Source organism: Neolamprologus brichardi, chromosome 20, assembly GCF_056152115.1.
Source record: "Neolamprologus brichardi isolate AB-2024 chromosome 20, ASM5615211v1, whole genome shotgun sequence".
NCBI classification, from domain to species: Eukaryota; Metazoa; Chordata; class Actinopteri; order Cichliformes; family Cichlidae; genus Neolamprologus; species Neolamprologus brichardi.
In genome coordinates this window covers 3434277-3460734 of record NC_142123.1, presented here as the reverse complement: position 1 = coordinate 3460734, position 26458 = coordinate 3434277, and the positions used below count along the sequence as shown (strand labels likewise).

Genomic DNA, 26458 nt, shown 5'->3' with positions numbered 1-26458 from the left:
AATATGTTATAATATATTAATAAGCAATAATAATGTTGTAACATAAAAGTACAGTGCTAATATTTGGTTGAAATATCACTAACGTGGTCCTGTTAAATGACAGTATTGTGAAAAAGTCTTGAGTATCTGCTCATTTCTTTATATTTCGTTAATAACATGGGAAACAGACAAAAACAGAGTTTGTAATTTTTAACAAGCTTGAAAGTCAGTATTTATTTTTCTGAGCCTGAGCTTTCTCTCCTTTAAGTAGTTCTCCAGGCTTCTTGAAGGACATTTAAAGCTCTTCTTTGGATACTGGCTTCCTTTAGATGATCCCATGTTTTTAGATGTTTTTACTGCATTGGCGGTGTGTTTAGGATCATTGTCATTCTGAAAAATGAAGGGCTTTCCAGATGGCACTGATCAAAATCTGATGGTACTTCATCTGATGGTAGATTCAACAAGACCACTGTTTGAAATGCAGCTCTAAACCACGACACAGTAGATGCCTGTAGACACTCAATGATGCACTGCTCCTTTGGCTAATAGCTCTTTAGAAATCAAGCTGTGATGTCAGCCTGTGCTATCTTTGGTAGCTTTGGTAGATTTAACAAAAGAAATGGGAACAAATGACGCGTTATAACAGTCTGTTATTCTCATATTTTGCATAGATGCTTTGCTAAGTTGCCTGTGTAGACATAAGATGCCTTTTTTATGCTTGATTGATTCATAGGTCGGTGCTATGTGGCTTAACAAAAAACATTCCTCTGAAAAGTCTGGAACAAGGACTGGACTGAAAATGACAAAACCCTCTGATGTAAAAATATAAAATTTGATAGAACTTCACAAATCCTGGAGAACTGTTGCTCAAGATCACTTTAAAAAAGACAAGAAAACCTGGTTCCTTGGAAGCAGATATATAGACAGCAGTGGTGGCTCAAGACCTTTGCATCCTATTGTATTTGGAGGGCAAAAAGGACATGAAAAAAGCTGTGAAAATGATTTAGTATCTGCCTTAAAGAGCTTATATCTGGGCTGGACTTTGCCAGAAGTACTTTGATCAGCGAAAGGCATCAATAAATATATAGTGATAGCAGCAGAGAAAAAGGCTATTACCAAAAGATGGATGGAAAATGTAGTATCTACCATAAATAACTGGATAGATGTGACAGTGGAAATGCACAACGTGGAAAAGATGACTCTCTGTGTTAACCTAAAGATGGACCTGCAACTATTTCATCTCGTCAAGGTGTGTCATCTATTATTATTGTGTATTCTTGTCATAATATAAGAATTTAAGACCGAACTAGTTGAAATTAATTTCTCCCTGGGTGTATACAGGTGTGAGAGGACTCTGTTATCTTTTATTTCTATAATTTGTTGGAAAACTTGAAGTATAATGGTTGATCTTACCTTGTTTAAAGTATATGGATAAGGGTTAACACTACATAATATCCACCCATTTATGTGATAGGTAGCTTGTTTATGTATGTCAAGTTAAACCAACAGTATTTAGATAACATGTTTACTGACTAGGCTTGTCTTGTTGTTGATTTGTGAGTCACTGTTATTAGGCGTGTCCTCTACTTCAGGGCATAACAATCCACTGCAAAGTGATTGAACCTGTTCAAGCTTTGGCTTTTATAGACGTGATGCCAACTCTGAGTCATCATAAGGAAAGAATGAATGTTGATTTTATCATATCAGGCCATTTATCACAGCTTGCCAATGCACCCACCTTCATTTACCACTCAACCAACTTTATCTAACTGAAAGTGATGGTCAGGGACTTTTTCCCCTCTGTGCCCTGCAGAGCCAGTGCTGTGACACACCTGGCATTGCTCAGTGATACACTCTCTGATCTGTGTCTGATGGGCTCATGGAAATTAAAGTTGTTTCTTTTCTATGGTGGTGTCAGTTTGAGAGTTAATGCAGAGCCCCTCTAATCTATCGCTAGTATATATCCACTGCCCAGTCGGCCACGTGACCGTGCCAATGCTCTTGTGAATATAAATAGACCTGGCTGGCAAGACAAATTCTCTTTCATGCCTGAGGAGGAGAAAACAAGCATCTCTTTGACACAAAAGCTCCCCCATTATTGCAGTGGAGGCCACCCTCTCGAAATCCTTCGGAGTCAGTCCTAATTGTGTGTGTGTGTGTGAGTGTCTTTGGCGCTGAGGCTAATTTTCCTGGCTAGTAGACATCAGCCAGTGGCAAACTCATCCACGAGCGACCAACTGGCCGGTTGGCTGCTACATGTGGGTCACTGTTACGCCCGTGGGTTGTGTGTGAAATACCGGAGCCTCTTCGGGGCTGTCCTCTTTAGGCCAATCACCTGCTTTCTGACTCCCTTGGAAAGTTGTTAAAAGCGTGATAATTGTTAACCCCAGTGATTTTAGTTGTCTTGTTGTCCGTTACCTGCTAATGTTTAACAGTAAAGTTGAGCAAGTGCAAGTTTATTGGTGTGTGTTCAAACCTTGCGAGCAGCTACTGGCTTCACAGCAACTTTTGGAAAACCTTTTTAAAGCATATCAAATAGTAATTTTCTTCACATTTTGTGTTTTTGGATCTTACAACATGCCAACATGCTATATATATATATATATATATATATATATATATATACACAAAAGGATGCTTATAAGCCTGCATATTTTATTATCTGGCAACACGTTTATGCTGTAGTCAACAACAAGCACCAGGGAAATATTCACAGCCTGATATCAAGTGCTGTGAAGTGTGAACCGCAGTGGACAGTAACATTTTCTTTAATAATGTAGCTTACATATTTTTGGCTTACTGTAGTCATGGATGCTAAAGGATCACTTTGGATATCCTCGAAGGTTTGCGTTCTTCTGTCACTATTAAAAACTGTGACTAATAATGGGACAGTCGCATGATTGTTGGTTGGAAATGGTAACAAAGTACGGTATTAACTCATTAAACATCCAGACCACTCTGACCACAAACCCGGTGCCTCTTGTTATCCAGTATCTCTCCATTTCTGTCTCATTGACTCTTTCACTGTCGCTCTTCAGCTGATCAGCCACAGCTGATCATTGGAGTTCTTTGAAGTGGGTGTGAGGAACACGAGGTATTTTCTCAGCAGCTGACCAGTTTCTATATATGAAATCGCAGGCCTGCGTCACAGGAAGGGCTGATGGGAAACCAGAGTTCAGTGGTAATCCAGTCCTGCTGTAAATGTACAATGAAAGTTTCCAAAAGGTCAGTTGCCATGTTTTCTTTTTTTGTTCTTTTGGAAATGTGCCTCACCTTCCTCGAGCAGAGCCAAAGGGTTATCAAAAATTCCCAAAGAGTAAAAGTCCTCAGGAAGCCTCCTCAACAACCTGATGATTATCTCCCCTCTTGGCCCCACAGCACACATTGTGCTAGAGCTTGGCCTGTAGTCATAGACCCCTTTAATTCAAGTCTCTAGAGAGCGAGGTAAAACAAAGGCCCTGAAAACACACTGAACATTGTGGGTGTGGCTTAGGCCTCTTAATCCCTGACTGTCAATAGCACCGTTGGTCCCGTAAGTCCATATATTACCTTTTATTGTCTTGAAAGGAAGCGCCAGGTTTATATTTTGAAACAGCTGCTGTTCTGGCAAGTCTGACCTTAGTCATTTCCTGGAGATGAGCTAAAATTGCTTGTGAGTCTTGAAGCATTGAACCCACGTTGCTGAGAGCCTCTTATGTGAATATTGGACCATATTTTGGAATGTTAGAGTTGAGACTGCCGCATAACACTGAGTAATATTTTTCAAACATTGATCCCAGTGGGTAGCCTGGTTTTAAAGTGGCTTTGTGTCACGTGTTGCATACTCCCACAGAGAGTGACAACGCACTGATGACTGTTGTGATTGTGGTGATACACTATTCTCACAATAACCAATAAAACGTCTCTTTTAGACTCTGATCATGTGCAGACTTGATGGTGTACACACCTCGAGGCAGTAGAGTTTTTGTCAGACGGGGGGTGTCATTAAAGTTTGAGCGTCATGTCTAGTTCGTCCCCGCTGATGTATGTGTTGAAAATCTTCAGCTGTGATATAATAAAATTAAGGCAGCTTTTTGAGTATCACCACCATCAAGTCAGACTAATGTTTTCATTGTAGTCATTTTGGCCTTGGTGGCTGAGATCAGCCCATCTGGCAATAAAATCACTGGCCACTGACTTTGTTCAGTGTCTGCCTGCTGCGGCACATCACTTTCACGCTGACTATATTTTCTAAGAGAGTGTAATGTTGAGCCTAAAGACTTTAAAGCAATAAAGTGAGGTTTTATAATTTAGAAAGCCTTTAAAATATTCTGTTTTTGTTGGCTGAGCTTGAGGAACGTGGTGGTGTTTCAGATGCTGTTTAGAGGAATCGGAACCACATCAGTTTCAGTTGCTGCTCTTTTCCTTTACTAACCACACTTTAATCCCATACCTGCCCTTGGTTTTGGTGAGTGGTTTATTGCACACACACACAGCGCCCCACAGCCCTTCCTCTGTGACCTTCCACTTTTAGTTGCATGTGAAGTGAGTTGTTGTCACTGCTTTTTTGTGTGGATTTTAGAGCTCGACAGGCGTTTAGACAACCTGTTTTCGTCACAGTGTGTGCGCCTCTTTTACACAAGTGTTGCCCATTTGTTGAGCGCCTTGCACAGACTGAGAGCCATGATCTTCAGAGCGGCCGATAGATTCGCATCTTGACGACAGCCTGTTTAATGATTGCGATTGGTGGGTGGTATGAGGTCAGGACCGTGAGCTGTCCAGAGAGTGGAACGTAGGCAATAAGGTCTGCGGTTTCAGTGTCAACGGCGGACTCAGCACCCAGAATCAAAGCGTTTCTCAAAGGCCGCTCATGGCTTGTTATGAGATTATAATATTGATTTAATGAGGCTGTTTCCTGCCTAACATTACTCCTCCTGCATTAACGTCCTCCTTTAAACCATGAGCTATTAGGCGTAGTCGATGAGCAAATTCTGCACATGTCATCTAGAGGTAGGTACAACATAAAAGAGTATATTGCTGAGCAATATTTATATATATGTGTAGGTGAACAGAAGACTCGGATGATACTTGAGCTGATGTGCTCAGTGACCCTCGGGTCAGGTCCGTCCCACACTTCTGACCCCTGTTTATCTTCACTACGACACTGCTGCAGTGAAACCTGATACCTCTACATTCACTTTCACCACTCAATACCCTGTGGTTACCCAGCAATGCTGAAACACTAGTCTATTATGCAGTTTGCTAGCCAGGATGCCTCTGTCTAAATACGCTTCTTTTCTCTTTTTATTCTCTTCACAGTGGACTGAATTTAGGCGGAGTCAAGCTGCACTCACTTCATGGTGCTATCAAAATTTCTACCACTGACTCGGTCCTTTTCACGGCAGACTCATTATGACTTGTCGCACTAGAACAAGCTGGCTTTCTTTAGACTGTTCAAGTAATTCATGTCAGTGTGAGAAAGAATTAGTGTGATCAGACACAAGGTTTTCTTTTTAAAAAGGCTGAAAGTAAAACATATGCTGTAGTGCTCGCTTACAGGCGTGACTTGTTACTTTAGATTTGCTGTTTAGGTACCCATTATTTATTGTAGGCTCGTTGTATGTTGGGTTTTGTTTTCAAAAGTTTGCTTTCTTGCTCGCGGTTAAGTCGAAACATAAAAGGTGAAGTTGGAGCCAAAGAGCGTTTGACTCAACCTAATGTCAAGACTGGATGTTGGGTAACTTCCTGCTGGTTCTCTCAAAAACGTCTGAAATCAACCATTTGTCACTTGAGCCGGAGTTTATTTTGCAGACCTGTCTGAGCGTATAGTGAGTATTGCTAAACCTTACATAGTCGACTTAAGGTATCAGTTTATAATCCCTACTCAAAGCATCATAGCCATCATGGCACACGAATGGCTGGAATTTGTGCATCACATAACAGCATGAATTGCCACAAATTATCCTCTGTAATGTGGGAAAAAGAAATGGGACAGCTGTGTGGTGGTTGGAAAAAGTCTTGGATTCAAAGTGTTTACATGTTGTCCATGTGACTGTGTGGGTTCTCTTTGGGTACTTTGGTTTCCTCCCACATACACGTTAGGTTGATTGGTGACTGTAAATTGGCCTTAGGTATGAATCTGAGCGTGACTGGTCTGTTTCTCTGAGTTAGACATTTGATAGAGTGGGAAAATACAGCCAGACCACAGGGTGCATCGAATGTTTGTGATTGGAATGATTAAAGCTCAACCTAAGATCACAACTTGTCTTCATGTTTCTGGATTAGATGCTGATTAAACAAAGGAAGTGCAAATTAATTAGTATATATATATATATATATATATAGATTTTTTTTTTTTTAAGATGAAAGGATTAGAAGAAACAGAAGGAGAGACAAGTACTACATTAGTATTGTGAAGTGCCTCTACCTGACGCAAGCTTGGCACAGCTCTCATTTTAACTTGTCATAGCCAGGGAACTACAGGTGTAGGTCTTTCATTAAGTCGGCCCACAACAATGACACCCTGAAAGTCGCTGCTGTAAATGAAAAGCAGGCATTGAAGCACAGATATAAAGCTATAAAACTTCTTTATTAACTACAGTGACAAGTCTGCCTATAAAACTGTTTATTAATAAATGACTAAGGTAGTATTCATCCACCTGCGTAGTTGCTGTAGGGGATACAGTTCATGGCAGGGGTAGCAAGCTAATCTGACCAGAAATCAGCCTGGGATGTGGCCTTGGTCTCACTCAGTTATGCAAACATAGACCTGTTAGTTGAAAGCTCATTGCAGTTGTAGTCTGCCGTACAGTCTCAGTGAGGACAACCTGCATTAACCTTTGCTGCTTACTAACAAACAGCTCACTTGTACTTGCCTGACGTCAGTTTCTCTGACTCCACAATCTGTCCTCTCAGTTGTTTGCCAACCATATCACTTTGATGAAGTAACGTGATATAAATTTATCTATACAGCAACTGTTTGTCACTGCCAAGATTATACAGCTGGCCTGTGATGATCTAGAGGGAAATGGCGTGACCCAAATTAGTGTGCGTAGTACATTAACAGTAGTAAGATTAAAGTGAAGAAGAAGCCGTCTTGCTTATGGAGAAGAATAAAAGAAAATGTTCCGTCTTTTTTGTTTCATTGTGGTTTTCTGATAGCTTTTATTGTTGCAGCAGTTCCCAGCTCAAAACTCCCAGCTGGCTCTAGAACGCTTGATGTAATAATAATAATAATAGAAGTAATGGAGGAAGTAGGGCTCTAAACTCAAGCACAAGATGAATGCTTAAAAAGCTCGAAGGAAACACTTTTGGTGTAAATTAAGTTTCAGGATGCTGACTGTCCAGTGTTATTGTTTCTTCTGTTTTTATCTTAATAGTGCCAGCACTATTTTTGTTGTTGCTGTCCTGTACAGGAAGGTCTGACTTCACCGAATGTTTCGGTACTTGACTCGGGTGTGGTTGAACCGGTCGTTGTGTTTGCATATGTGTGGGTGTGTTTCTTCGAGTGTTATGTGTTTCTCAGGTATTAAGTTTAAAAGGTGGGATTGCCCCACATTTGTTCCACTAAGACGCGTGTCCACGTTAAGAGCTGCTGAATCTTTATTTTATCATTTTTTCTTTGCCCTTCTCTGTAATTCCCTGCGAGGCGTACCTGTGTTAGACATGTCACTACAGTGGTTTCACTTCTAGTTCTCAGTATGACGCACTTCTTCCGTTACATCCTCTTTGCTGGGCATTGCTTCATTATTTATTGGAAAATGGGTTTAACACATTGTTGATCTGTGAAAGCCACGCACAAATTGTTCATTTGAACTAATCTGGGCCAAGCACAGCCCTTGGACTTCTTTTGTCTCACATTCGTTTTATTGAGATTTTTATAAGAGTATGCCTTAGAAATGAAAAGGGAGGCATAATTAGATCTGTCTTCACAGACTGGAGCAGGCTGAAAGGCAATAAATAAAATATAAAAAGAAATATTTTTCAAATAATAGTGTTGATAGCTCTAATCTGTAGTGGCTATTGCATTCACCTTATTCACAATAGATTGGAAATCAGGCAAAGACACAGACCCAGCATATAACACAGGGACTTACAAGCTAGTGTGCTCCAAGTGCCAGTGCTAAGCCTGGATAATTGGAAGTGTTGCGTCAGCGAGGGCATCCGGCGTGATTTCTGTGCCAAATCAAAACATGTGGATCCATCCGCTGTGGTGATCCTTTCGGGGGGAAGCACTGTATACTAAACTGTGTTACATCGTCTGTTCTTGTCACATATTACACAATATAATAATATAATATATATATTATTAACTTTGCTGTCACCAGTTTTGGGTTGTATTTTTTTAGGGTGTAATTTTCAGAAGACATTCCCATATCTTTTGTCAAATTTTTATCTGTAAGTTCACTTTATTACCCATATGGAAAAGAAATAGTAAAAACTTATATGATTTACTCATGAAAGCGGCCACTTTCTCATTACTTTCATATATTGTTTTAGTAAGTATCCAAAACATACAAGTTTCATTATATAATTTTTCAAGGGATCTTATGTGTTTTCACTCTTGTATGCTTTTCATACAAGTTTCACACAAGACAGATACAAACTTTATAAGATTTATATATATCTTTTCCATATGGGTAGGGACAGCTAGATAAGACTAAAGTGACCTAATACAACACCCCTGCCAGGAATGTTGAGCTTTTGTTGAAACAGTTTTAGTGAAGCGTTGAGTCAACTGTATGTATAATAATGCTATAACCGTGCTATGTTCACTGGCCACTGTACTGGGTTGGAGGTTTTGCTTCAAAGCTTATTTATTTCTTTGTGGCACAGATTCAACACAGGGCTGAGATTTTGACATGATAGCATCACTTAGTTGCTGCAGTGACCAATGAGTTTTTGGTGCTATTGTTGGATTTTTCTAAAAGGTTTTTGTGCTTCCGTTTTATGTCACTGGGAGATCTTGTATTAGAATTGAATAAGTTATACCTAATAAAAGAACTTGAGCACTTATTTTCTGCATCATTCATTATTGGAAAGATGTACATAAAAATTGTTCAGAAGGTTAAAGTGACAAATGATAACGAGCCATATTTTGGGCACTGTTGCTAAATCGTGACTAGGCTGGGCTGTCAGAGTTGCGTTTTCCATCCAACCAAACACAAACCGAATCCAATGGAGATTTTTGACAAGAGAAAGTGCACTTACTCAGACCCTTACTTATCTGGCCAGCAGTTCCCTTTAGCCGTCCAGAGATCACTTCATCCTCCCTGTCTGCCTCAAAACCCCCACGTGGACTCCCAGGGTCCCAGAGGAATTTTTGGCCTGGATTTGGAGTGGAAAAACATTGTGCTGGAAGCGGGAGGTTTATGTATTAGTGTTTTTGAATCACTATTCAGGCATGAACCAAATATCTCTTGAGTGATATCTGATTGGTTTTAATACTCAAAACCTGATTTAACTGCTAGTAAACTGAGGGAAACCCCCACATTTAGTCAAGGATGCTTATCGACTTTCTGGATGAACAAACTTTACTGCCTTAGTTTTTCTTTCTCCCTCCGTCTATGGATGGATGGATGGATATATAGCTAGCTAGATATTTTAAAGGATAAATGGTGACCTATAAATATTTCCCATGTAAATATATAGTTGTGTAACATTGCCTTGAATGCTTAAGAAAAATGAAGTCACACTCCCTCTTTTGTGTGTAATGTAATCCAAGTTTCTCTCCTCTGTTGTGGTAGAGAGTCCAGCTGTGCGTCTGTGTGTGTTTGTTTTGGTGTGTGGGAGATGACGCTGGTGCTCTAGTGTCACATCCAGTGGTTCTGCATGTTTCATATGTTTATGTCTATTTTGAATGTTTATATAAACAGTATAGAACTCTTTGATAAATAATCACGCATACATAACTGTGTCACAAGTTGAGCTTTCATAAAGCTAATGATAAGGGGCCTCAGGTTGTTTTTAATGCTCCAAAACTTAAAGATATTTCATTTGTGATCAGTGAAAAGCAGCAGATCCACACAGCTAACAAGCTGGATCGAGGGATGTTTTCAGTTTTCTTAAAAGAGTAAGTTAAATGATTTCCCAATCATCAAACAACACTTTACTGTCAGTCAACCTGATCAATTAAAATGATAATCATTTCAAACCCAGTTAACAGTATTGAAATGAAATTAGTTTCATGGTATGCAAAAGCACAGCAGTGGAACGTTTGTACTCGTCACACTGCGTCCCTTTTAGAGCATGCTCTATGGAAATAAGCTTCTTACATCTGCTTTAACTAATGACCAGGTGCCATTAAATGGCCTTGGTGTCATACTCATTCGTTTGCATTTCCTGTCAAGTGCTATTTATCCATGTTCTCGGCACAGTCTGCCCATTGTTTTCGTGTCACTGCTCAGAGTCTCTATAAATAAGATCTTGTGGGTGACGTTAGTTCCTCCTTTCTCAGCCCCTGTGTTTATGTGTGTATTTATATGTAAATGTGCAGGCTGTGGCTGTTGGTGTGCTGTTTTCTCTAGTTATCCTGTTTATCTCACAGTCATTTCCTCATGGTGGACTTAATAGAACAGCAACTTTTTGCCTTGGTATGTATTTCTTGTGATATAGGGTAGTAACGGTGTTCTAGATTAGCATCACTCTTGTCACCAAACTGTAACCCACAGGCAAACAAAGACACTTTTATGCAGAGCAAACTGGTATCGCTGGCTAGAAGCACCACGCTTAGAAAACAGTCCTGCACTGTACAGAGCCTCGTTTCAGACATTTGTGCCCCCGTCTACACAAACGTCCAGACGGAGAGATATAATCTGTTAGGTTAGATGTAATCTCAGATTACAGATTAGGATAGAGACCAAAATGTGAGCACTGGATGGCTTTCAAGATGTAAAAGCGGCGTTTTATTTACAGCTTTCTGTGTAATCCAGCCAGTTATCCTGTTTGAGTTTCATGGTTGTGTGCATTTATGGGTTGACAGGAAACGTGTCACATGCAGGTCTCTGTGTGCAAAAGACAGTCAGGCAAGCGGAAATTGTGGGTGACAGTCATGTCACTTGCTAATCTGCTCAAAGTAATTATAGAGATCTCTCGGTTGGGGAGGGGGCTTGAATACATATGCGTAAACAAGAGAGGGTCCTTGGAGTTTGCATTCACTGTGACACAATCCATGTTTGCTGAGATTACATCAGATTGTTGCAACATCCTCTACAGAGAAGTGAAAGAAAACGAAGGAAAAATGCTGTCTCAGTGCCTTTTGTTCATATATCATGAGCATGTGGATGCCAGGAGGCTTTTCAGCTCTAATGTAGTGTGTGTGTGTGTGTGTGTGTGTGTGTGTGTGTGTGTGTGTGTGTGTAGATCAGGCTGATGGGTGGGTGGGTGTTAATTGTTAAACAGAGATTCATAGATCAGCTGTTATCTCAGGGTTGAAGCTCAAGGCCAAGATTTGGATTTTCATTCAGGAGAACTGTGCAGTGATTCCAGGACTGAGGGAAATCACTGGCATTAAAAAGCGCTTCACTGAGCCTCTCAGTTGTTCATGACCTAATGAATATCATTTAAAGAGAAGAAATCTTGGCAGCAGTTGTGGCACTGATTGAAAGAGTGGCTGAGGCAGACACTGACCTCGTTGCTTTAGTTTTATATAAATATCTCAAATGCAGTGCTGTTTCTGGGTATTGGCAGCTGGAATTAAACTGCTTCCAATACAAATTTCAGCTCTTCCCGATGGTAAAAGAACAGCACAGACATAGTGGGTTGGGAGGGACAGAGTAAGGTGTGCATAGAAGATCACACTGCATTAAGGTAAAGACAATAAAACACAAAAACCGAGACAAATCGCAACCAAAAACAACCTCCTGTATACGTCCAGGTCATGTACTGACCATTAAGCGTTTTCTTTAACAGCTTTTTTTCCCTTTGTATTTGGAAAACAAAAAGGGGTGCTGTTCATGGGTAATAGTAATCCAAGAAGCGAAATTTTAGCTGTATCAGCTACAGCCAGTCCGATGATTCAACATTTGAGCTGCTTGGAAAACCACAGGGAGCAAATGTTATGTCATGAATGCTTAATGCCCAGCCATGTCGTCAGAGAGAAATTCACTTTTCATGATGGTTTCAGTTCTTGGATTTGATTTGACACGGTCACAGGGCACACAGTGACTTTATCCTCTTTCACAGGTTCATAAAAATATATTTTTCCGCTTTTTCGAGCGTATGTCATGCCACATATAAGTCGAAATCACAACCAGGGTGTTCTCCTGTGGCCTCCTCCCAGGGAGGCTGTAGCAAAGAACCCACAGGAAAGTAATCATCGTTGTAACAGTTTGAGGTTTCATTCACAAATGATCAGAAATAACTAGAAAAAAAATTGCCTTTGTGCGTTGCTACCTGTCTAAGACCCAATCGGAGCATCCAGGAAAACACCCTGACAACAAGATCAAGATGTGTACGCGTGGAGTGATGCACAGTGCACAAATAAACAGTTAATCTCCAAAAACTCAAATGGCTCTAATGTGCCGGATCATAGTGGAGAATGCCAGTGCAGATTAAATCTGAAGTGCTCCGTAATCCCCTACTGTGTCAGAAAAAGTTGTAGCCCTCCGCAGTTATCAGCGTGGCTGGGAATGCCGTTCATGTGAGTGTGTTTATCCCCTCTGTGACCCTGCGCTGCCAGCTATTAGGAGATCAGTCCACTGTATGACTTGTCTTGAAGTATGAGGTCAAGATCGGATATTTTAAAAGAAGACTCACAGGGTCACTGTCATCTGGTCTTGAATGAGCTCTGAAAATGTCACGAACAGCACGATTAACACAAAACAGTCAGTTAGAAGGTCTGGCTGCCAAGAAGAAGGACTGATAATTGCTTATAGATGTGAGATTTGTCAGACATTTTTAATACGCTCTTAAAGATACATTCATTAGTGATACTGTGGCGCTATCACAGCATGCTGGGCAGGTTCAGCCGATCCTTGGACGAAGTACGCATTCCTGGTTTGACATACTGACACACATCTCACAGAGAAGGCCTGTAGTGCCAGTACACCTCAGGCCCTGTCAGCGTTCATTCTCTTGTGTGCTGAAGCGCCCTTTAACCTGCCCCAGCTGTGTATACACACATACACATGCACGGATACATTAGCTTCCTGCACCTCAGGGACGTTTTTGGAACTATGAGCATTCTCTCTTGGCCAGTTGGCCCTCTCTGTTAGTATGGTGTTTTCCAATCAGCACATTCCTCTTTCTCTAGACAGACACAGTGAGACGATTTTGGCAGCACACACACAGGGTGGGGTAATGCTCATATCCTGTCCCCTGACCTCAGATTACACACACACACAGTTACTGTACTGTTTTTGTTCACGCTCACACTCAAAAACACCACATTCTTGCACTTAACACATACAGCTTTTTCTCTGTTTTGAACCAGCTGTCACAGCCAGTCTTTAAACCCAGAGCCTTTCAGTGTCTTTCTTCCCACTGCCAGCCACATAGCTGGTGTGCCTGTGCCAATCCGTGCCTGTTGTACTCGCCCGACACCAGCACAGACTCTCTTCTGTCTGCGTTAATGACCGACGGCGCTCCGTCCATCTTTCCATCTCTTCCCCTTCTTCCCTCCCGGCACCAGTTGGGCACCAGGACCGGGCTTGGCGTAACCTTGTCTCCGACAACAATAACTGCTCCACTCCACTCCAATCAAGTTGCTGCTGATTGTCTCGCTTGCATGTCTGCCTATGAGTGTTTTCCTGTGTATAAACAAGTCTGTAGCATGCCAGAGAGATGGAGAAACAAAGACTGCAACAAGCTGCTGTGTCTGAATTTCAGCCTAGTGTGCGAACCCAGGCATGAACTCCAAGCTGAATGCTCGCCATCCCCATTTTTTCCTTTTTGCTCCCCTGCACAGAGGGAACGACAAAGCACTCGGCACTCAGTCACACACTGCCTTTCACTCTAAAACTGTTCAACTTTGTTTTGTTGGCTTTTTCTCTACGAATGTTATTCACTTTTACTCTGCTTCTCATAATACGAGTGTTGTAAGTCTCATATTTAACCCATTCTGGCAGGCGCACACACAATCATAGAGGGGACTTCCTTTCTGATTCTCTTGTTTATACAAGCAAATCCTACACTCCACTGGATAGTGACCAGAGTGTGAGAAAACTTTAAGAAAAAACACACTCTATCTCAGTCCCACACGAAACTCCCCACCCGGCCCCGGCTTATCCAGCACACCTCCCTCCAGTCTCCCTGCTGAACCTTGGCTCACCGTTTCTCTCCTTATTTTCTTTCATTGTTGCTTAATGCACACACTGGTCTGCATTCCCTGTTGCTGCTAGTGACTCTCAGCTCCCCCCCCATGCTCTCTGTAGGTCCCCCTCATTGTCGCTGGTCAGTGTGGAGGAGGTGTCAGGAGATTGAGGTTAAGCAGCCGTTTGAGATTGGCACTTGACATAGCATGCGGTGTTATCGCTGGACACAAAAGAAGGCGACTAGCAGAGAGAGTGTGGGAGATTGTAGCATTAGGATTGTTTGTGTTTTCAAGGGGAGTGTGTATGTAAGGGTGTGTCTTTCATGCATGTTTGCAGTGAGCAGACTGTGTGTTTTGGGGTCCCAGTTAAATGGACTTTGTCGGGCCTGTGCGGCTCTCTAGCACGCTCTAGTATCACTGGGAATCCTGCCAGGCCGAGGCCGAATGAGGAAGGGGTGGTGCTGGGTCTACAGTGGGAAAAGGTCGGGACAGATAAATGACCGAGTCCCATGTGAAACTGGCTCACATGGCTTCCTTTTTTGCTCTGCTTACCATCCCAACTATTCCCAATGTTTTGGCATTGTTCTCTGCCTGGTTACGTGCTGCTCGGCGGAGTCATACTTGGGTTTTATAGCCAGCAGGCATGTTTATTCACTGGGGCTAATGTAAGGCCAAACAATGGCGTTATCTCTTCGCCTTGTTGTAAATGGACTTAGCTGTCAGCATGTGGAGTTCAGTGGATTTGGTTTAAAGTGGATTATTATTATTATTATGACTCAATCCTTTGAAAATGTATTAGGGAAAGCAGAGGCTGTACATGTGTGTGTCTGTGAGTCTGTGTGTACGTAGTTGTCTGGAGTTTGTGTGGTAATTATGACTAACCTAACAGTTTGGTGTTGCTGTCCTCTCTCCTAGGTGACATCACGCAGAAGGGCTATGAGAAGAAGAGAGCCAAGCTGCTGGCCTCCTACATCTCCCATTTGCCAAGTAAGACCAGTTCTTCTTCTGCTCTTGGAATTTTTTCATGTCACATTAAAGCCTTCCTTCTTCTTTTTCTCCATTTGTGTTTTTTTCCCGCCTCCCCTATCAGCAGTGTTATTGTTGTTCAGGCTGAAAAGCAAAACAAGGCTAGATTGCATAAGAAGATTCCTCAAATTTACATTTACAGAGGGAAAAAAGGATTCTTTATGTCGTGTTGTAGTTTTTTCCTTTTTTCATGTCTTTGAGAAGAAACTTGACTGACTTCTCAGTGTGAGTGTTGATTGCCTTTGTCCAAGTTAGCAACATAATTTCTGGCTTTCTGTGGCACTCTAGTGGCCAAAATGAGAATTGCACATAAGGTAACCAGTGATGCACAAATATCTTTAATAACTTCATCACCACAGGTAAGCCACAGCTGAACAAACCCATAGTTCCTGTCAGACTTTCTGCTGTATTTAGTGCGTACCCAGTAAATGTGATACATTCTGAAACTGTTTCAGTTTACAGCTGTGGGGAAGTACTAAAGCTTCTCTGTGTTACTATGTGACAGACAAACTGATTTGTCTGTCAGTTTCCTCAAGCAAGGGTGTGGCGTTTCCTTCGGAAAGTATTGCACCATGCCAGCAGCGGCGTGAAAAAAACATCTTTCTCGATGTGTCACTTTAAGCTATTTAAAAAAAAGAGAGCACCACTACACTTCCCTTTCCTCTAGTTTAACCTTTGTTTTGACTTGTGCTGCCAAAACATTTATGTGATTACACGCAAATATTGTATATTAATCTAGATTTCATTTGGAAAAAACTTTTTTTTTAATACTTGAATGAAAGTCCCATTGTTTTTAGTGATTTTTGCTTTCGTTTGACTTTTGCTGGCAGCTTGGTTTGAATGTCAGAGCATACACCAGAAAGCTTTGAATCTCCAGGGGTGACCGCGTGCTCCTTCACTCGTCCTGTTATCCCTCAAAACCATCATCTCCTCAGGGACTCAGTTACCCAGTTCCCTCTGGGAGGAAAAGACAGTTGACTAAAAATATATATGTGACCCAGTTTCATGTACTCTGTTAGCAGTATAACTTGCATCAGTCAAGTACATGTCCTTATTTCACTGTTCACAGGCTGTATGAGGCTAAATTTGGAGAGCTTCAGAGAAGGTCATATAATATTTATGCCTACACGTTGCTGTAATAGCATTATGTAAAGCAACGTGTGCTCTGTTTGTCTGAATTTCCTGGATCTCATGTTAGATTGTTTGTTTTGCTTTTAGTAATGTTCCCCTAAATATAGACTTTTTTGACTTTTCACATGCTGGGCTCTGTTCTGTAGATGTGGATCTGCCTCTACCAGATGTGCAGCTTTCCCCGAGCCGCAGTGCCGACCCTACCCCCAGTCCTGAGGCCCCGGGCCCCTCCACCTCCTCAGCCTCCAGACACCATCGTTCACACCGCAGCGGAGGCGCCAGGGACGAGCGCTACAGATCAGGTATGCATCACAAAATTCACTACAAAAGCACACAGGTACAGTTGGGGTCAAAAGTTTACATCATGGAGTTTACCTGTAAATAGTTTCTTTGATTTGGAATGAATGCAAACAATTCAAGTCATTGTTTTAACTTTAATTGTTAAAACAATTATAGAATTTCCTTTATTTGGGAGATATATCCTCACAAATCTTCAACAGGGTTTAACGTTGGCGCGCTAATGGCATAACCTGGTGCTCCAGCAATTTCCACTCCATGGCAGGCTCGAGCCTTGGTGGTTCCTGGGTTGTTCCTAAACATCCTTATCATCTCAGGGTGACAGAAATTTCTCCAAGAGACCTTATCAACCTCTGTAAATCTATAATTCTCCTTGGATATCTATATACCAGAGAATTGATCAATCTAATGAGTGCCATTAATCATGATCACTAACCTGAAGTTCACAGGTTTTGTCTTTGTTGTTGTTCTCACTCTGGTTATTCTCTATTCTATATTTATGCAGACATCCATACAGAAGCTGTCCAGGCAGCACTGGCCAAACATAAAGAGGAGAAAATGGCACTTCCCATGCCAACAAAGAGGCGCTCAGCCTTTGTCCAGTCTCCCATAGATACCTGCACACCTCCAGGTAAGCTTGGTTCCACCCACTCTGAGATCAGATGGTTGCTGGTGATTGTAGCTCCTAAAAATCCCCTTACTAAAACATTAAAAGTTATTGAATCATAATTTCTTTCACGTTTTCTCTTACTCTTAGACACATCTTCTGCATCAGAGGATGAAGGCTCACTGCGCAGAAAGGCAGCACTCAGTGCAGCACTAGCTCAGACCCTGCAGAGCCCCGACTACTGGATCAACCGCTCCGTCCAAAGCTCTTCCACATCCTCATCTGCTTCCTCCACCCTCTCCCATGGAGAGCCCAAGAGTCAGCCCCAGCCCCAGCCTCAGCCTGCTGCTTCCTTGTTGGCTGACGTGCTAGCCCACACACGCATCGGTAAACCGTCCTGATGGAGAACTCCCAGCGTTGATCCATAAATCTCAGTGATAGTGTCACTGCCATTAATGATGCTATTTTTCTCCGCCCTAATAGAAAACAGTGTCCCCCCAGATGTGACGTCCTCTGCTTCTCAAGACAGAGGGTCCAGGGTGGATCTTCCCCCAGCAGTCAGGGGCATGAGCCGTGGACAGAGCCGCTCCAGCATGCTGGATACTGCTGACGGTACACTCACTTACGCCAGAATGTCTGTTAACGTCTGGCTGTGGTACAAATATATATATAAAGTTTTATGTGGGGAGAAAAACTCTAAAGTATTCTTCATTTTCTGAAATATTTGGAATCTGGGTGACTGTCTTTTGGTTCTTTCCTCATTTCAAGCAGTTCAGTCATTTTGGTATTCTAATCATGACATCGGACGATGTTTGACTGTTTTGCATTGACTGTGTGGTTCAAAGCATTGCAGTGAGAAAAGCGATTGAATGTGTTCCAATCAACATGCAATCTACCCATGTTCATCCTCGATCACCTTCAACATCATCCTCATGTCACTGTGTGGTGAATGCTGCTAACGACCGATATTTTGTGTTCTTTCTTTTGGGTCCATTAATCCTGTCCCTGTCTTGACTTTGATTTAAAAAAGGAAAAAGAAAAGGTAATATACATCGAACCTGGGGAAGGGGAGGGATGCCGAAGAGGCCCCAAGTAGCTTGCTTTCCATCCTGATATCTACCTCTCTTTACGTTTGTCTCATGCTGTAGGTGTAGAAGTAGAACTCTTCCTTTATAGTATTTTCCTGAAAGAATTGTCCACTCTGTGTCTCCTTGTGTGCAAATTTCCCTTTCAAATTTTCCCTGCTGCTGATTCTGTTCCTGACTGTGCTAGTGCGTAGGTTACTGCCTGTGTGAGCGAGTGAGCGTGTGTTAAAGTAGAGATTCGTGTTTGAATAAACGTGCATGTGTGGGTGTCTGCGTGTCATTGTTTGTTTGCATATGTTGGTGACGGCGGCTGCTCTCCGTGTTTGTCCAGGCGTGCCTGTCAGCAGCAGGGTGTCCACTAAGATCCAGCAGCTGTTGAACACACTCAAACGACCCAAAAGACCACCGCTCAGCGAATTCTTCCTCGACGACTCTGAGGAAATCGTAGAAGGTGTGGCACATAACACGATACGTCATGCTTGATTTTCACTGTTGTGTGTACTACAGCACATAAATCCTCTTGGTTGTTTTGAAAAGGGTTTTCACTTCTTTAGGAAGTCACCCAGAGTGTTGTTACACTACAGCGTTGCAGTACTCACAGTTTCTTGCTTGCCAATTCTCATGCCTAGTTCCCCAACCGGACCCCAACACCCCGAAGCCTGAGGGACGTCAAATCATCCCAGTGAAGGGGGAGCCCCTTGGGGTGGTCAGTAACTGGCCTCCTGCCCTGCAGGCTGCCCTTGCCCGCTGGGGGGCCACTCAGGCCAAGAGCCCTGCCCTCACTGCCCTGGACATCACTGGCAAACCACTCTACACTCTCACATATGGTGAGCGACACGTTGCCTCGTAGGAATATTAAAGTCGATTTTGGGTGTCTGTATTGTTGTGTCCACTCTATAAATGTCAGGTATATTTTTTGCATATGAGCTGGATCAAAGGAAGAAATATTTGTTGGCCCGAGTAGAACAACTCCCACATTACATTGCCTCCAGTGTGGACCCATAGTGGGTTGGGAAGTTAAGCGATCATGGAACAGTTATGCAACAATAATACACGGCAATTTAACAGTAAGAAATCTGGCCTTTGGAAAACGATGACATTTTTCTTCTCCTTTTTTTTTTAAAAACCTGTATAGGTAAACTGTGGAGTCGCAGTCTGAAACTGGCCTATACCCTTCTGAATAAACTGGGCACAAAGACCGAGCCTGTCCTTCAACCTGGAGATCGAGTAAGAGTTTGTCAGTCATTTCTTCCTAAGTAAATTGTAAAGCAGCACAGCGAGGAAAATCATTTCCTCTGCTTCTTAGGTGGCGTTGGTGTATCCAAACAGTGATCCTGGCATGTTCTGGGTGGCCTTTTATGGCTGTCTGTTAGCTGAAGTCATCCCTGTGCCTATTGAGGTGCCGCTGTCCCGACAGGTAAATATACCTGTTTTCATAGCAGTTCTTCTGTGGGATTTCTGAAAAATGCTACACATGTTTAGGACCAAATGCATGGTTTATGATAATGAGAGCCTCACTATTATTTTTATTTTTATTTTTATTTTTATTTTTATTTTTATTTTTATTTTTATTTTTATTTTTCATTTTTATTTTTTATTTTTTATTTTTTTTTTATTTTTATTTTTTTTATATTTTTATATTTTTTATTTTTTTATTTTTATTTTTTATTTTTTTATTTTTTAATTAATTAATTAATTTATTTATTTTAGTTGTCACAGTTTTGTCTGCTTGCCTGTCCTTGTGTGTTAAAGTTTCCTGACCTAAGCCTCTTGTCATAGGATGCAGGGAGCCAGCAGATTGGCTTCCTATTGGGCAGCTGTGGCGTGAGTTTGGCGTTGACCAGTGAGGTGTGTCTCAAAGGGCTGCCCAAGACACAAAACGGAGAAATCATCCAGTTCAAAGGTCAGCAAGACTAAACTGCCTCTGCTAATGCTGCTGGCTCATCAGGAATCATCTCTGGATGCTGTCATTTTATTGCAATATTAGTGTAATTAGTGCAGCTTTTTTCCTAGTGACAGCTGTAATAGTTTTTGCGTCTGCATGTTGCAGGTTGGCCGAGGATGAAATGGGTAGTGACCGACACTAAGTACCTGACCAAACCATCCAAAGACTGGCAGCCTCACATTCCCACTGCCAACACAGACACTGCCTACATAGAGGTAGGCAGTTCAATGCATTTCTAATTTCTGCCTTCTAATTTAGATTCAGTTTATCTTTAGTAAACTGTTATATATTCAATTATTTATCTTCTGTAACTCGCACACTATTATTTGACTCTGATATTAATTTTGACATGTTGTTGACATCTGTGTGTTTGTCTGTGTGTTTGTTTCTCGCTGAAGTACAAAGCGAGTAAGGAGGGAACAGTGATGGGAGTCGCTGTGTCTAAGATCGCCATGCTGACTCACTGTCAAGCTTTGACACAAGCCTGTAACTACTGTGAAGGTCAGAGACTATAAAACGCTGGATGTAACTTTGTGGACTTGAAGCTGGTGAACGCACTCATTTGCTCGTGTGTTTTCTATCTTAGGGGAGACACTGGTCAATGTGTTGGACTGTAAGAAAGATATGGGCTTGTGGCATGGCGTCTTAACGGTGAGACTGGATGTTTCTGCTGCTGACTAGATGCCCTTTATTACTTTGGTGTGTGGTGCAGTATGTTATTGACACTGTTGGTTTATATTTTTTCCTTCCCTGCAGAGTGTCATGAACAGAATTCACACCATTACTGTGCCATATGCTGTCATGAAGGCCTGTCCCATGTCCTGGGTGCAAAGGGTTCACATTCACAAAGGTTGAGCCAAATGTTCTTACTTTTATACTCCATATTCTTATAATTTTACTATGTTTGCTTAGTTAATAAGAAAACAATATTAATAAAACAAAGTATTTTACAGACTGCTAGGATAATACTAATGTTAGAATTTTTTTTAAATAAGAAAACAGTAGAGAAATGATGCTTAAGGGATTTTTCTTACCCTCTCATAGCACGTGTGGCCTTGGTGAAGTGCCGTGACCTCCACTGGGCCATGATGGCCCATAAAGAACAGAAAGACATCAACTTGTCTTCAATACGCATGCTTATAGTAGCTGATGGAGCCAACCCATGTGAGTAACTCGTGTAATAAACAGTCACTATACATGGCCAATTTAAAATGTTGTGCTGTGGGTTTAAGCTGCTTTTACCTACTTTTGTTAATGTTTTCATCCTTTGTTTACCTTCAGGGTCTGTGTCCTCATGTGATGCTTTCCTGAATGTGTTCCAGTCTCATGGTCTGAAGCCTGAGGTCATCTGTCCGTGTGCCACCTCGCCCGAGGCCCTGACTGTGGCCATCCGCAGGTACAACATGAACCACACGAACAAAGAGATAAACAGAGAGACGTGTGCTTTTCACACATACAGGATTAAATTTGTTGATCTCTGTAAGAACAAAATTTATATAATTAAATTTAACTGAGACGTCCTTTATTGAAAATGCATGAAATCTGTAAATATTCATAGGATGCAGCAATTACTCGCAAATAGTATGGGTCATGAAAATGGAAAAATACACTATTCAGAATAAAAAGTTAAAAGCATGTACATTTTTTTACCTTGTGCAGGCCAGGTGCACGAGGCGCTCCGCTGCCAGCCAGGGCCATCCTGTCCATGGGCGGGCTGAGCCACGGAGTGATCCGGGTGAACACAGAAGACAAGAACTCTGCTCTGACTGTACAGGATGTGGGTCACATTATGCCTGGAGGTTAGCCACAACTGTTAGGTGTAATTGGCAGTGCAGAAGTGCAGCAGCTGTCACATCTTTACTGTACATTCTGACTGTATGACCTTTTTTTAGAATACAGAAGCTCGAGTCTACATAATTCGAATGGTTTTTTTTTTTTTGATCAAGGTCTTTTTATTGAACAAAGAATTGCTTCCAACAACAATTACGACAATATTAACAAACAGTCGTGCCCGTGCCCCCCCCCCCCCCCCCCCCCCCCCCCCCCCGAACAGTGTAACTAAAACCCAGCCAGAGAGGAAAGAAGAGATAAAATAAAATAAAATTACAGATACAAAGTAAATAATAAAATAAATGAACAACAGCAAGGGAAAAAAAAAACAAACAAAAAAAAAACAAACCCACTCACGCGCACATTAAGCGATAGTATCTGGACTTAATCTTTCAAAGTAAGTAAGAAAAGGTTGCCATGTGTCATAAAACCTCCGAACCGAACCTTTTACAGTGTAGTGGATCTTTTCCAGCTGAGTATAGTACATGACATCCTTAACCCATTGCCCATATAAAGGTGGAAGTGGCTCTTTCCATTTCAATAATATCATTCTACGGGCCAAAAGAGTGCAAAAGGCCCAAAGATCAGAGTGTGATTTGGAAAGACTGGCATCACAAGGCGTCACCCCAAAAATAGCTATAAACGGGCAGGGTGCAATTGGAACACCAAATATGTTGGACATGGTTTCAAATATGCTTTTCCAAAAGCTACCCAGTTTTGGACATGCCCAGAACATGTGAAATAGGGAAGCAGGCTCTCGTTTGCACCGGTCACATGTGGGGTCAAACCCATCCTTGATTTTGCTCAGTCTAGTTTTAGACCAATGGAGACGGTGAACCACTTTGAACTGAATCACCACATGTTTAAGGCAAATAGATGACGAAGAAATTCTATTGATTATCTTATGCCAAGTCTCATCTGCAATCCGTTGGCCAAGATCACTTCCCCATCGTTCCCTAAGTGATTGCAATGTAGACAGCCTAAAATTACTTAACAGCTCATAAACATCACTTATAACCCGCTTGGCATTTGGTTTAAAATCAAAAATATCATCCAAAAGGGATGGAGGTGGACAGGACGGAAAGCAGTCAGTATTAGATAATTCTAATGTTTTGACCTGTTTTTGTTCGTTTCAGCTCTGATGTGCATTGTGAAACCAGAGGGATCTCCTCAGCTGTGCAAGACGGACGAGATAGGAGAGATCGTGATCAACTCACGTGCTGGAGGCACCTTGTACTACGGCCTACCGGGTGTCACCAAAAACACATTTGAGGTCTGTCACAGGCTTAATGTTGTCACACAAATTACAGCTTTGTACCAACATTTACTTTTAAAATGATAAATGTTGATGGCATAAAAAGGTACAACATACTGTGGCTTTTGAATCAGTGGAATGAGACATGATATGAAGTTTACATCAGTCTCCGTACGTCCCCTCTTATTTCTGCTATAATGAGCTCCGTCCCTTCTTGTTTGACCTTGTGTATTTAAAATATGGACTCATGGAAAAGGAGTACTAGTTTTAAATGACCCACTAGATGGAGCCACAGACGTCACTGAATAATTGCTTTATTTCTATTTCCTCATTTACTAATAAAATGCTTTATAGACTTCATGGAGTTTAAATATTGTCCCATTATTTTTATTAATAGAACCCACTAAGTGTTTCTTTTTGGCTTATACTATGTTGTACTACTACAACTGCAGTATATGCAGTATATTTACCCTTGAAATGCAATCTGTGCTGTATTTATGACACTAGTCTCTCTCATCTGTGCTAATTTCTAGGTGATTCCAGTAAATCAAGCCGGAGCGCCCGTTGGAGAAATCCCCTTCACTCGAACTGGCCTGCTTGGATTCGTGGGACCGGTAGGTCGCTCATACACAATTACAGTAGTTCCAGTACTCTGCAATTTGGATGTCTGTGCTGAGTTAAATATGTCTGCTCCACAGGGGAGTCTGGTATTTGTTGTGGGAAAGATTGAGGGGCTCCTGATGGTGAGCGGGCGACGGCACAATGCAGACGACCTGGTGGCCACGGCGCTAGCAGTGGAGCCTGTCAAAACAGTTTACAGGGGGAGGTGAGACACTGACAGGCTGCTGAGAGCACAGTGAGGTTCCACTGTGCTCTCAGCGTGTGTGTTCATGCATTACATTACTTCATAATGCACACTGAGTAAGAATGTTCTAGCGACGCACACATGTGAGCGGGGATAATTTAGTGATATTTAATTGGTAATTAGTAAAAATCCCTTCAGCATCCTGCAGCTTCTGCTGCTTTCTTTGTCTACTGTGTGTTTGCACTCACTCCTCTGTTGGCATCTGTGCAGGATCGCAGTGTTTTCTGTGACGGTGTTTTATGATGAGAGGATAGTGATTGTGGCAGAGCAGAGGCCCGATGCCAGTGAAGAAGACAGCTTCCAGTGGATGAGTCGAGTGCTGCAGGTGAATCACACATCTGCTCATATCATCTTGATTATTAATATTATGTTATACTGTATTAACTTGATGCATATTCCATCTTTAGGCCATTGACAGTATCCACCAGGTTGGCCTGTACTGTCTCGCGCTCGTCCCAGCCAACACCCTCCCAAAGACGCCTCTGGGAGGCATCCACATCTGTGAAACCAAGCAGAACTTTTTGGAGGGAAACCTTCACCCCTGTAATATCCTCATGTGCCCACACACCTGTGTTACAAACCTGCCCAAGCCCCGGCAGAAACAGCCAGGTGGGTTGTCTTAGACATTATGGAATCATTCTTGTATACAATATAAAGCTGCAGCATGAAGAGGGAGCTAGAAATAATGAGGATGTGCCATCAGCTGGCAGTTGAAAGTTTGTCGTTGTTTCTGATCTCCTCAGTGGACGTTGGTCCAGCTTCTATGCTGGTTGGCAACTTGGTGGCAGGGAAACGGATCGCCCAGGCAATAGGGAGAGAGCTGGGCGTGGTGGAGGACCAGGATCTCATTCGAAAGGTACTGCCACACAGACCAAACTCCACTGATTTCATATATATGAGGTCTAGTAGTGGATTTAGCAGAGTGCAACGCAGTTTTCCAGCAGTTTAGTTTGTAGGAATTTGAATTGCCTTAATATCTAAAGGAGTCAGTGTCTATGATGTGTACAACACCTGCACAGTGAGACCATTAATAAAAGATTTGCACGCTATAGCAAAACTGCAATGGTTGCTTTATAGATGGCAGAAGATTTATGAGCAAGTGTTTTGTTCAGATTGCTGTATTGACATTATTATAAGCTTGAACTTGTTTGGATTTTGGATAAAAAAAAAAGCTTAATTCATGCAGTAACTGTATAACATTTTAATGTCATACAAACCTGTTCAAATTAAGCTGGTAAAGTAAACTGATGTGTAAACATGCCATGAATGCAGGTTTAATGAGACGAGCCTGCGTCTGTCAGGCAGTATGACTGCTGATGCCTTATCCTAAATCTCTGTTGTTGTTCTGCCTTTACTTTGCTTGGGTTGGGCTTTAGCTCTGTATGTGGCCCACCATGATGGTAAGGCTCTAGTCTGGCCTCCCCTCCCCCCTGCATCCCCCCCCACCCGCCTCTTTGCTCGTGCTGCTTCTGTCAGTCAGCTGCGATAACCTGACGGCCACCAGGTACAGCTTAGCCCGGTGAGATGACCGCACAGGCTAGCTTCCTTGTCCAGCAGAGGTCCACACATTAAAACTAATATACAGCAGCGCATTACAAATGAGGTCACATCCTACATTCATCCGGGCCTTATTTAATAGTCCCACGTCGCCGTCTTATTTTAAGACTGGAGTTGGCCAGCAGCCTGCTGCAGCTTTGCCAGACCAAAAAGTCAGCAATGAATTAAAAGACATCGATCTCCTCTGAGTGAGAAGAAGTTTCTTATCTTTTACAAAATGTGCAAGTGCGAGGCTTAAGCAATTATGATCTGTCACTTAGCATATATAACTGCAGAAGATGTTCTAATAATATACGGCGATGTACTAATCGTATATCCTCAAGTCAAGTCAAGTCAAGTTTATTTATAAAGCACATTTAAAAACAACCAAGGCTGACCAAAGTGCTGTACAATAAAATACAAATATAAAATACAATAAAACACAAGTACATAAAACACCTCACTGATAAAAACAATAAGTTAAAACAGTAAGTTAAACCTTGCTAAAAGCCAATGAGAAGAGGTGAGTTTTAAGAGCAGTTTTAAAAGTTCCTAGGCTTGTGGAGAATCTGATGTGAGGAGGTAAACTGTTCCACAGTCTGGGTGCAGCCACAGCAAAAGCCCTCTCTCCCCTAGTCCTGTGCATTAGTACGAATTAGAATATTAATTAGA

At 42.0% G+C, this 26458-nt stretch overlaps 1 protein-coding gene across 1 annotated transcript in view; it reads left to right on the top strand.

Annotated features, from left to right (window-relative positions):
* dip2ba (DIP2 acetate--CoA ligase B (putative)a) overlaps window positions 1–26458 on the top strand; it is a 46800-nt gene that overhangs the window by 6642 nt on the left and 13700 nt on the right. The window contains exons 2-24 of the mRNA XM_087834338.1: window positions 15125–15196; window positions 16513–16668; window positions 17169–17294; window positions 17421–17657; window positions 17754–17882; window positions 18687–18806; window positions 18985–19182; window positions 19491–19582; window positions 19662–19772; window positions 20135–20258; window positions 20406–20515; window positions 20699–20801; window positions 20887–20951; window positions 21057–21150; window positions 21345–21464; window positions 21582–21696; window positions 21960–22099; window positions 23267–23403; window positions 23919–23999; window positions 24084–24211; window positions 24461–24575; window positions 24658–24859; window positions 24994–25106. Of these exons, the coding sequence (XP_087690464.1) occupies window positions 15125–15196; window positions 16513–16668; window positions 17169–17294; window positions 17421–17657; window positions 17754–17882; window positions 18687–18806; window positions 18985–19182; window positions 19491–19582; window positions 19662–19772; window positions 20135–20258; window positions 20406–20515; window positions 20699–20801; window positions 20887–20951; window positions 21057–21150; window positions 21345–21464; window positions 21582–21696; window positions 21960–22099; window positions 23267–23403; window positions 23919–23999; window positions 24084–24211; window positions 24461–24575; window positions 24658–24859; window positions 24994–25106 (2888 nt within the window). The remainder of the gene's footprint in view (window positions 1–15124; window positions 15197–16512; window positions 16669–17168; window positions 17295–17420; window positions 17658–17753; window positions 17883–18686; window positions 18807–18984; window positions 19183–19490; window positions 19583–19661; window positions 19773–20134; window positions 20259–20405; window positions 20516–20698; window positions 20802–20886; window positions 20952–21056; window positions 21151–21344; window positions 21465–21581; window positions 21697–21959; window positions 22100–23266; window positions 23404–23918; window positions 24000–24083; window positions 24212–24460; window positions 24576–24657; window positions 24860–24993; window positions 25107–26458) is intronic.